Genomic DNA, 9,814 nt, shown 5'->3' with positions numbered 1-9,814 from the left:
ACGGCGCCGAGCCCCGCGGTCGGGCGCAGCGCGGAGCCGGCTCGGCCCCATGCCGAGCGCCGCCGCCGCCGTTGAGCCCCGCCATGGGCGGCTGCGTGGGGCGGCAGCGCCGGGAACGGCCCGCCGCCGGGAACCCCCGCAAGCGAGCAGGTGAGCGGGGCCGGGCCCGCCGGGGCCGTCCCCGTCTGGGCACCCCTCGGATCGCGGGCGCCGTGGGGAGGGCCCCGTGTACCCCTGGGGGTGGCGGGCGCGGGGGGAGCGTGGGCACCGGAGGGGCGCAGTCCGTGGGCGCGGGGGGGGCTGTTCCGTGCACACCCCCGGGAGCCGTTCTGCGCCCCCAGGGGTCCCCGGGCACCGGGGGTTCTGGTCCGGTGCGCGGCCCCGGGAGCGCGCAGGCACCGCGGCTCCCGTCTCGGCGCCCCGGGGATGTTGCAGGGTCAAGGCTGGGGTGCACGGCGCGTCCTGCCCGGCCCCGCCGGTCCCCGGCTCCTCCCGGGGAGGGGGTGTCCCGGGGGGGGCGGCAGGGTGGTGGGCGCCCCCGGTTTGGGCTCGGCAGTGTCCCCCGGCACGCCGCGTCCTGCAAACTGCTGGGTCCCTGCCCGCGCCCTGCCTGCCCGGGGTCAGCGGTGCCCGTACACCGGGCTGCTGCCGACGGGGACAGCCCCGTCCCTGCTTCCCCGGGGTTTCGGGAGGTGCCGGGGACCCGACCGCGGGTCCGGAGAGCAGCGGCGGCGCGGGGGGGGCTGGTGCAGCCCCGCGGCTCCCCGGAGTTACCGGCAGCTGGGTACCTGGGTGCCATGAGGCACCTCCCCAGGATGCTGTCCCGGAGGCCACGGGGATGGGCATGGCTACCTGCCGGCGGAGGGGACGTGGGCCGGCGGGGTGAATCACGCCTGCCTTCCCCTCGCCCGCCTCCCCGGCCGGTGCAATCGCAGCCGGTAATTACCGTGTTTATGGCAAAGCGGTGGTAGGCGGCGGGAGAGGAGGAGCAGGAAGCGTGTGCTCGGGGACGGGGCGCCCCGGCCCTCGCCCGCAGCTGGGATGCAGGCGGGAGGGAGGGAGGCTTTCCCATGGGACGGTGCCCGCCGCTCCGGCAATACGTGCAGGGTGCTGTGGCTGCCGGGTCCGGCTGTGCCCGCTGCCCGTGGGGAGCTGTCCCCACCGTGCGGGGCTCCAGGAGTGCCAGCCCACCCCGGGGATGCCCTGCTGGCTCGGTTTAGGGTGATGGCCCCCCATGGAGCCAGCAGCCCTGCTCCCCCTGGGGCCGCAGCCCCCCACCCCGTCACGCTCTGGCTCCCAGGGGTGCAGGTGCCTTCTTGTGGGTGTCAGTGAGACCTAGGTCTCTGACCGACTGTTCGCTCAGCTCGGTGGGGATGTGTGGCCATTGCCTCATAACTCGGGGCTGCTGTGGTTGGGGGGGTTGGATCCCAACATCTGGATCTGTGTGCTCCCCTCCTGTGCCTGGAAACAGCTGCCTGTGTCTCCATCACCACTACTCACCCCCTGCCAGGCTCTCCTGGGATGGGTCATGGTCCCCTCCTGGTGCCCCTGTGCCTCTGGCAGCTGCTGCCACTTTCTTGCAGCATGTCCCTTCCCGGGGGAGTGGGGCCATCCCCGGTGCTGGGGTGCCCAGGCTGGCTCCTGCCCTTGCTTGCATGGTGCCACCAGCCCATGGGAGCCACTCAGCAGGTGGTGGAGGATGAAGCAAGGCTGCAGCTGCCTTCACCTGCAGTATGGGGACACTGCCCCGGGCCGGCAGGTCCCAGCACTTGAGGACCTGCTGTCGGCAGGGAGGGGTGCTCTGCCTGCCCGCCTCTGCTGCCACAGGGGGCTCTGCTAAGCAGCCTGCCTGCCCGGCCAGCTCCTGCCCTCGCTGGGGATCGCTGTGCCTTCCTGCAGAGGGGTCCTGCCAGGGCTCCCCACAGCAGGTGACAGCATTGTCTGCGGGGTGGCCAGCTTGCTGCAGCAGGAGGAGCAGGAGGTGCCAGTGGCATGCAGCATCCCAACCCTGCCTGGCCCAGGAGGGGACCAGCCAGCACTGCTGGAAGCGGTGTCGCGTACCATCTGGCTGGCATCTCCTCTGGGACTGAGCCGGCCTCCAGGACCTGCCGGTTGGGGCTGCCTGGCTCTCCCTGGGGATCCAGCTGGGCAGGAAGCAAGCTGGGGCACAGCCTCCTGCCTGGGGGTCCCTGCACCAGGGCACCGCAGGGGGGGCTGAGCTGCAGGCATGGCACTGCAGGCACAGGGCAGGAGGTAGGCAGGCTGCTGGCCAGATCCTGTTGGCTCGAGTCCGGGCGCAGTGAGCGGCCAGACCTGTCCGGCGGTGCTGCCATGGCAGGCAGGGGCGGAAGGTTGCACAAGGGGCCAGGAATAGAGCGGTGGGAGGTGATTAGAGTCTGCGGGGCCCGGCTGGGCAGCAGCAATAAATAGACAAGGCTTAGCCCCTGCCTACCTGGGCAAGGCTGCCAGGCATGCCTGCCCACGTGGAGCGGCCCCAACCAGGCCCTGCTGCTCTGATCGTGCTGCCTCACTTGGGCCAGCCTCTTCCCTTTGCTGTGAGCGAAGCCGGGGGCACGGTGCTGGCTGGGAGTCCCACCGTGCATGATGGTCCCAGCTGTAAGGACGCACGCCCTGGCCCAGTGGCTGCAGCAGCGTGGAGACGCGGTCCCGTCCGTGTCCTTCAGGCTGGCCGTGACCGCTGCTCCGCCGCGCTCCTGGGGCAGGTGCCGCCTCCGACCTTGCTCTGTCCTGCGGTGCTGCAAATCGCTCCTGCCTGGCACCGTGACTGCTGAATCGGCAGTGCTGGCTGCAGCCGGCTGCCCTCACTCCTCTGGGGATGCGGGTGCAGGCAGGATGCTGTCCATCAGGGATGCTCAGTGTCCAGCCCCCGGGTAGCTGAGCTCTTGTGCCCCATGGGGACTCCCGGGGTGGGTGCCACATGTTGCGTCCAGCTCTGGGTCGGGTGCTTGCTGGGAAAGTAGGTGCTGTGCTGGCTCCAGTGGTCTTGGACGGGGTGGGACAGGACTGGTACAAAAAAAAGATCATGTAGCATGCTTGTCCAGGAAAAGCCACCTGGGGGACATGGCTCAGCCCACAACTGGTGGTGGTGGCTGTCCCCAGCAGCTGGGGTGCGTGGCATTACCTTGCCTGGCAGGTCGCTGTGCGGGCACAGGCATCCTTCCTGCCTGGCTGGGGCTCCACATCCCTCATGTCCGTCCCTGCAGGAAGGGTGCTGGCTGGCTGCCCTGGGGAGGAGGGGAGGCAGGAAGGAGCTGTTGTCACTCATTGTCCCCTGCTCAGCTGGGAGTGAAAACAGCTCCTTCCTGCCCCACGCTTCAGGACGGGGCTGTTCCCATGGGGCCACAGCCTGGTGTAGGGAGGGCAGGGTGGTGTAGGGCTGGCACGGGGGTGGCTGAGACCCCTGCTGCTGTGCCCTGGGCAGTGTCGGCTGCTGGGGGTTCCTGGGGATGTGGTTGGGGGCTGTTTCATGGAGAGCCTGCTCAGTTTAGTCCATTGCTGGGGCTGCTGCAGGCTGGCAGCCCCCCACCCCGGAGATGCCCTTTGCCCCCCTGGTGCCCTGGATGCTGTGTGCCTGCCGTCTTGCCTGGAGCTGGTCCCTGCCACCCTGGGGTGGGCAGAGAGGATGGAGAAGTCTTGCCACCCCCGCCAGGGCTGCGGCTCAGCCCCCGTAATCCCCTTCCTGCTCTGACTCACCAGCTTATTTCCTGGCTAATTCCCCAAGCTATAAATACTGCTCTGCCTCAAAGGGCCCCAAGGCCCCGCGGGTCGGGGGCTGGTCCCCCTAGCGTGGGGACAAGAGCCCGTGTCCCTCCTGGGGGCAAAGGATGTTGCTTGTGGGGGTGGCTGCTATGGGGCCAATGGGACCTTGGGCAGGGCTAGCTTTAGCCAAGTTCCCCCTGACTGTGTTGGGGACTGTCCTGTGCTGGGCAGGGCAGTCCCTCGGACACTGTTGTGCATGGTGTGAGGGGTCCCCGGGAGCCCATGGGGATGGGGAGGTGGGGGGCTTGGGGCCCAAGGGGGAGCCCCATCTCTTGGCTGAGCATCCCCCCCTCCCCAGGCCGCAATGAGCCCCTGAAGAAGGAGCGTCCCAAGTGGAAGAGCGACTACCCCATGACGGATGGGCAGCTGCGCAGCAAGCGGGACGAGTTTTGGGACACGGCTCCCGCCTTCGAGGGCCGCAAGGAGATCTGGGATGCTCTGAAGGCAGCTGCCTATGCCGTGGAGGCCAATGACCACAGCCTGGCCCAGGCCATCCTTGATGGAGCCAGCATCACCCTACCCCATGGTGAGGGACGGCACCGGGGGTGTGGGTAGGGTGGGTGCTGAGTGCCCCACGTCCAAGCACATCAGGGTGCTGGGTTGGAGAGGAGAGGGGTTCCCAGCTGCCATCCACGCAGCTCAGCCCAGCCAAGGGGGGCAAGATGGGCTCTGCCCCACTGCCTGGGGTGGCCCCATCCCCATTTGGGGGGTCCATGGGGATGCTCACCCACAGCATCTCACCCTGCCGTCCCCAGGGTCTCTGACGGAGTGCTATGACGAGCTGGGCAACCGGTACCAGCTGCCTGTCTACTGCCTGGCACCTCCTGTCAACTTGATCCTGGAGCGGAGTGAGGAGGAGCCGGTGGAGCCGGCCGAGCCCCTGCCCAACACCCGGCGGGAGTTCGCCCTCAAGGTGCGGCTCTCCACCGGCAAGGACCTGCGACTCAGCGCCAGCATGGGTGACACAATTGGGCAGCTGAAGAAGCAGCTGCAGGCACAGGAGGGCATCGACCTGGCCTGGCAGCGCTGGTTCTTCTCGGGCAAGCTGCTCACTGACCGCACGCGGCTGCAGGAGACCAAGATCCAGAAGGATTTTGTTGTGCAAGTGATCATCAACCAGCCCCTGCCGCCCAGGACCTGAGCCCCCCCCCACTGGTTGTGGGGAGAGGGCAGGGGGCTGGGGGGCAGTGGCACCTCTGGGGATGCACCAGGCCATGTCCCAGCCCTGCCGGAGCAGGGGCAGTCCCTGCTCCCCCCCCAGGCTGCCCCCCCACCCAGGTGACCCCCCAGGAAGTGCTGCGTGGGGCTGTGCTGCTACAGTGGCCTCTCTCGGCTGGGGACATCGGCACATGCTGTGTTTGCTGCAGGAGGTTCGAGACCAAATGTCTCTGGGGGGGTCGGCACGGCCGGGGCCTGGCTGCTGGGCTGTGCTGGCGGGGAGAGGCCGTGACCTGCTGGGCTCTGGCTCCCCCTGGCCAGGAGGCCCCAGGGTGCTGGGCTGGGTAGAGATGTCTCCCCTCTGTACATAGTCTGTATTTATCAATAAAGCCTTTTCATCCTTCCTCTGTCCCTGGGGTAGGCTGGGGGGGCTGTCACCCACAGCCACGGGAGGATGTTGTGCCTGTCCTACATCTGCTCCCATGTTGGGATGGGCACAGGGTGGCCGGGGAGAGCCTGGGTGCCCCAGCTCTGCTCCCCAGTGCCACCCTGTCCCACTAGCCCCGGCTCTTTGCCTGCCTGGACACTTCCACAGCACTGCCGCCATCATCCCATTGCCATCCCTGCTGCTTGCCGGCATGGAGCCACCGCCTTCTTTTCCCGGTGTTCTCCAGAGGTTTCAGCCTGTGCCTGCCTCGGGGCTAGGTGGGACAGTCCACAGAGGGGAATGGTCCTAGGACCACCTTCGCGGCCTCCATCACCTGTCCTGGTGAAAATGGCGCCTTTCTGCAGCCGGAGGCTGTGGCACCCATGGGACAGGACACCCAAGGGTGTCCCTGGGAACTGCCCGAGAGGGTGACAGTGATGTGTCCCCATCTGTCCCTCCCCCAGGTCCTGTGCTGGCAGCCAGTGCCCAGCGCATTAACTGTCCCAGCACAGGGCAGTGCTGGCCTCATCTTACAAAGGGGGAGAGCAAAGCCTATGGGGGCTGAACAATGTCCTGGCTGCCAGGAATAGCTGCCGGCTCTGCCTGCTGGCCCCATGTGCGGCCGGCCCTGCTGCCAGGCTGCCCGTGCGCAGTGGGGGAGGCTGGGCTGCCACTGGGACCCTGGCAGGGCTGCTCGGGACGCTCCGCACCTGAGGTCATCCTCCAAAGCGGCACGGAGGGGTCATGGCTCCCGGCATCGTGTGCTGCCTGCTACTGGCTGAGAGGTTTGAGGGGGCCCATTGCCTCCTTTTGTGGTGGGTGGCAACCCCCCTGGGTGCCAGGGAGCCCTGGGAGATGCTGGTGGGTGCCGCAGCATCTGGTTGCATGGGGATAGGTGACAGGAGCCACAGGGAGCATCCTGGCCACCCAGGGTGGGTGGCACAGGACCTGCAGGGCGACCCCCGACCGTGTCCCTGCTCTGTTGAGCCTCTCTGGACTGGCTGCCGTGGGCTGTGCACACCCCAGCTCCCTGCACCCAGCACGGGGGTCCCAGCCAGCCCATGGGGGGGCAGTGGGTCTCTTTAAGAGGGTGCAGGGCCAGGGAGGTGAGCCAGGGCCACCAGAAAGCAGGAGGGTGAGCTCATGGCAAAGCTGCCCAAGTCATGTGGAGCAGCCACAGCTGTCAGTGCCCTTGGGCCGCGGGACGGAGGGGCTGGCGGCATAAAGCCCCGCGGCCAGCGGAGCCGCCGGCAGTGCTGGGAGCCAGGGCCGGGCACTCCCTGCCCGTGCTAGCGAGGAGGAGAGGCCGCATCCTGCACGGGGCTGTGTACCGCAGGCAGACATGGAGCTGGACGTGCAACGGGCCAAGGAGCTCATTGAGCAGAAGCTGGCGGAGGAGGAGGAGGAGGAGGAGGAGAAGGTGGGTCCATAGGGCAGGTGGACCTGCTGACAGGGACCTGCCTTGTGCTGTGTCCATCCTTAGGGACTCGGATGTGAGGAGGCTGGCACCGACCTGCCATCCCAGGAGATGCAGCAAGGTGGCCAAGGGCTCTCAGCGGCATCAGGTTCCCAACACGGGAGCTCTTGCCCATGGGGCAGAGCCGAGCAGCAGGCAGGTGCCCAGCTTGCCAAGTAGGGCAGGTGGGCAAGCGCAAGCCCAAGGGCTGCCGGGCATCCCGTAGACCTCAGCAGCAAGCTGCGAACCGTGCCCAGAGCCACCTCCACCGGTGGGCTGGGGACGGTGGTGGTGGGGCTGCTCTGTGCCCAGCCAAGACCGTGCAGCCCCCCCCCCCGTGCCCATACAGCGACTCAAAGGGGATGGTGCACGGGAGCCGCTGGCCGTGGAGCGGATGAGTACACCCGAGCTGGAGGAGGAGAAACGCCGTGGCCCCAGGAACCGGGGTCTCGAGGCCGTCAAGGTGAGGGGGGTTGGGGCGTGGGGGGGCTGGGGAGCAGCTGGGCACAGAGAAGGCAAACGGGGCACTGCGTTTCCCCCCCAGGGCCAGGAGCGGGTGCGGAAGAGCTCAGTGGACCTGCGGCGGGAGATCATTGACGTGGGGAGCATCCAGCGCCTCATCGAGCTCCGCAAGCAGCGCCGGCAGCGCCGGGAGGAGCGGGCGGCCACCCCCGAGCCCCCTCCGCCACCTGAGCCCCTGGAGATCGTACGTCAGGGGGTCCCGGGGTGCGGAAGGGGGCCTGCTGGGACAGGGGCTGGAGCCCCCATGGGCCAGCCCCTGGGTCACCCTGCCAGCTGGGGACCTCCCCAGGGAAGCAGAGCAGGGGGACCCCCATGTTGTCCCCTCTCCCGTGTCCCTGGACGCCCCAGCCCTGAGCCTGTCCCACCACCAGGAGGGTCCTGTGGAGCCAGAGACCTTCCTGCGAGCTGCTGTCCAGGGCAAGATGCACGTCATCGAGAAGTTTCTGGCAGATGGTGGCTCCCCTGACACGTGTGATGAGGTAGTGTCCCCCATGGCCGCTGGCCACCCCCTGCCTGCGCCCTGCCACCATGCCCCTCCGTGCCCACTGGCAGGGGCTGGGACCCCCAGGATGGGGCTGGGGGTACAGCTGGGCTGGGGGGATGGATCCAGCCACCAATGTGGCGCTTCGTCTCCCCAGTTCCACCGCACGGCCCTGCACCGCTCCTCGCTGGAGGGACACACAGACATCCTGCAGAAGCTGCTGGACAGTGGGGCGACCGTCGACTTCAGGGACCGGGTGAGGCTGGATCCTGCCCCCAGCTCCATGACGGCCTGAGCCTCCGGGCACAATGCAGCCAGAGCAACAGCAGGGTTGGGGTCCGCGCCGCAGGGCAGTGCTGTCCCCACCGCCAAGGTGGCCACGGGCAGCGCTCTGTCAGCTCAGCCCGGGCATGGGAACTGGGTGGGGTGGGGAACAGACACAGGGTGGGGGTGTCCCCTGCCGTGATGTGGCTTTGTGTACCCAGCTGGACTGCACTGCCGTGCACTGGGCCTGCCGGGGTGGTCACCTGGATGCCGTCAAGCTGCTGCAGGACCACGGGGCAGATCTCAACCTGAAGGACAAGGTGTGTGGGGCAAAGCCCGGGGGCATGGGGCTGTGCCAGGGGCATGGGCTGGCCCTGTGTTGGGTTAGCAGGGGTGGGTGCTGATCCCCTCTGGTGTCCATCTCCTCCCCCCCCAAGCTGCTCAGCACCCCCCTCCATGTGGCCACCCGGACTGGGCATCCCGACATCGTGGAGCACCTCATACACTGCGGGGTGAACATCAACTCCCCAGACAGGGTGAGTGCCACGGCTGCGCAGCCAGCACTGGGGGGGCAATGCCGATCCCTCATCCCTCATCTGACCCCTCCAGGGGCTCCCAGCACCCACAGCAGGGCACGTCCCTGCCCCCAGGTGCCGGCAGCTGCAGCCAGGGCTGGGCTGGGCACTGTTCCCCTTGTCACCGTGGGGAGGTGGCTGTGCGGGGAGCTAGGGAGCAGTGCTGGGGACAGGCAGGTGGTCCCTCTCCCCGGAGCTGGGCCACAATCCCTAGCCAGGCTGCGCCTCTCGCAGGAAGGCGACACGGCACTTCACGACGCCACACGGCTCAGCCGCTACAAGATCATCAAAATGCTGATCCTGCATGGGGCTGACATGATGGCCAAGAATGAGGTGAGCTGGGGGGCTGGCGCCAGGGCCATTTGCTGCCCCACCATGTCGCGCCACCCCGGCCCCAGCCTCTGCCCATTCTTGCAGACTGGCAAGACCCCGACAGACCTGGTGCAGCAGTGGCAGGTGGACACGCGCCAGGCGCTGGAGACCAAGGAACAGCCGCAGGGGGAGACGGACGTCCCTGCATGACAGCACCGGGCAGGGACCCGGGACTGGACTTGGCTCCAAGGAGCAGGATCCAGCCAAGACTCACCCGTGTCAATAAAAGCCAGCAAAGAGCAGCATTCAGCTCCAGGGGGCTGCGGGGCTGGGTAGCCTGCGTTGGGGGCAATGGGGCGGGGGGAGCTGGGTTATCCGGGGAGCTGGGTTATCTGGCAGCATGGACGTACCCTGCAGCATAGGGACTCGGGTGTTGGTGACACCGCAGGGCCAGGACACCAGTGGTTCAAGGGTGGAACTCCTCACTGGGGGATGTCCTGACTGCTCGCAGTGCTTCAAAGTCCCACCCAGGCAAGCTCAGGGAGGAAAACTCTGGCGAGGGTGGCTCAACGTGGGGCCGCGCTGTGCTGGAGGCTGGGGTTGTGCCAGGGAGCAGCAGTCACACCCCTGCCGGGCAGCCACTCCACGGGGCTGCATGGCTGCTCATTCTCCTGCCTTCCCCGCTGGAGCCGTCCCCGGGAGGACACGGTGGCCCCTTTGCAGGATGGGTCACTTCTGCCAAGAGCAGTGCTCATTGCTCCCTACCCAGAAATGCTCCCGCTCACCTGTTTACAGGAGACCCTACACCAACACCCGGAGCGGGCAAACACTGCTCACAG

General features: G+C 67.8%; 2 protein-coding genes across 2 annotated transcripts; both read left to right on the top strand.

The window, feature by feature from the left end:
• Positions 1-20: 20 nt before the first annotated feature.
• UBTD1 (ubiquitin domain containing 1) lies at positions 21-5,341 on the top strand. Its single transcript, XM_076338107.1, has 3 exons — positions 21-150; positions 4,079-4,306; positions 4,536-5,341. Exons 1-3 carry the CDS (start codon positions 84-86, stop codon positions 4,919-4,921), a joined length of 681 nt encoding a protein of 226 aa, XP_076194222.1. The 5' UTR covers positions 21-83; the 3' UTR covers positions 4,922-5,341.
• A 1,283-nt stretch (positions 5,342-6,624) lies between these two features.
• Positions 6,625-9,280, top strand: ANKRD2 (ankyrin repeat domain 2). Its single transcript, XM_076338106.1, has 9 exons — positions 6,625-6,785; positions 7,171-7,284; positions 7,366-7,527; positions 7,715-7,822; positions 7,982-8,080; positions 8,310-8,408; positions 8,526-8,624; positions 8,898-8,996; positions 9,081-9,280. The coding sequence occupies exons 1-9, from the start codon at positions 6,708-6,710 to the stop codon at positions 9,183-9,185; spliced, it is 963 nt and encodes a 320-aa protein (XP_076194221.1). The 5' UTR covers positions 6,625-6,707; the 3' UTR covers positions 9,186-9,280.
• The last annotated feature ends 534 nt before the right edge of the window (positions 9,281-9,814 follow it).

Source organism: Aptenodytes patagonicus, chromosome 5, assembly GCF_965638725.1.
Source record: "Aptenodytes patagonicus chromosome 5, bAptPat1.pri.cur, whole genome shotgun sequence".
NCBI lineage: Eukaryota > Metazoa > Chordata > Aves > Sphenisciformes > Spheniscidae > Aptenodytes > Aptenodytes patagonicus.
Note: the sequence above shows the minus strand (reverse complement) of the source record. Positions and strands in the feature narration are given on the sequence as shown.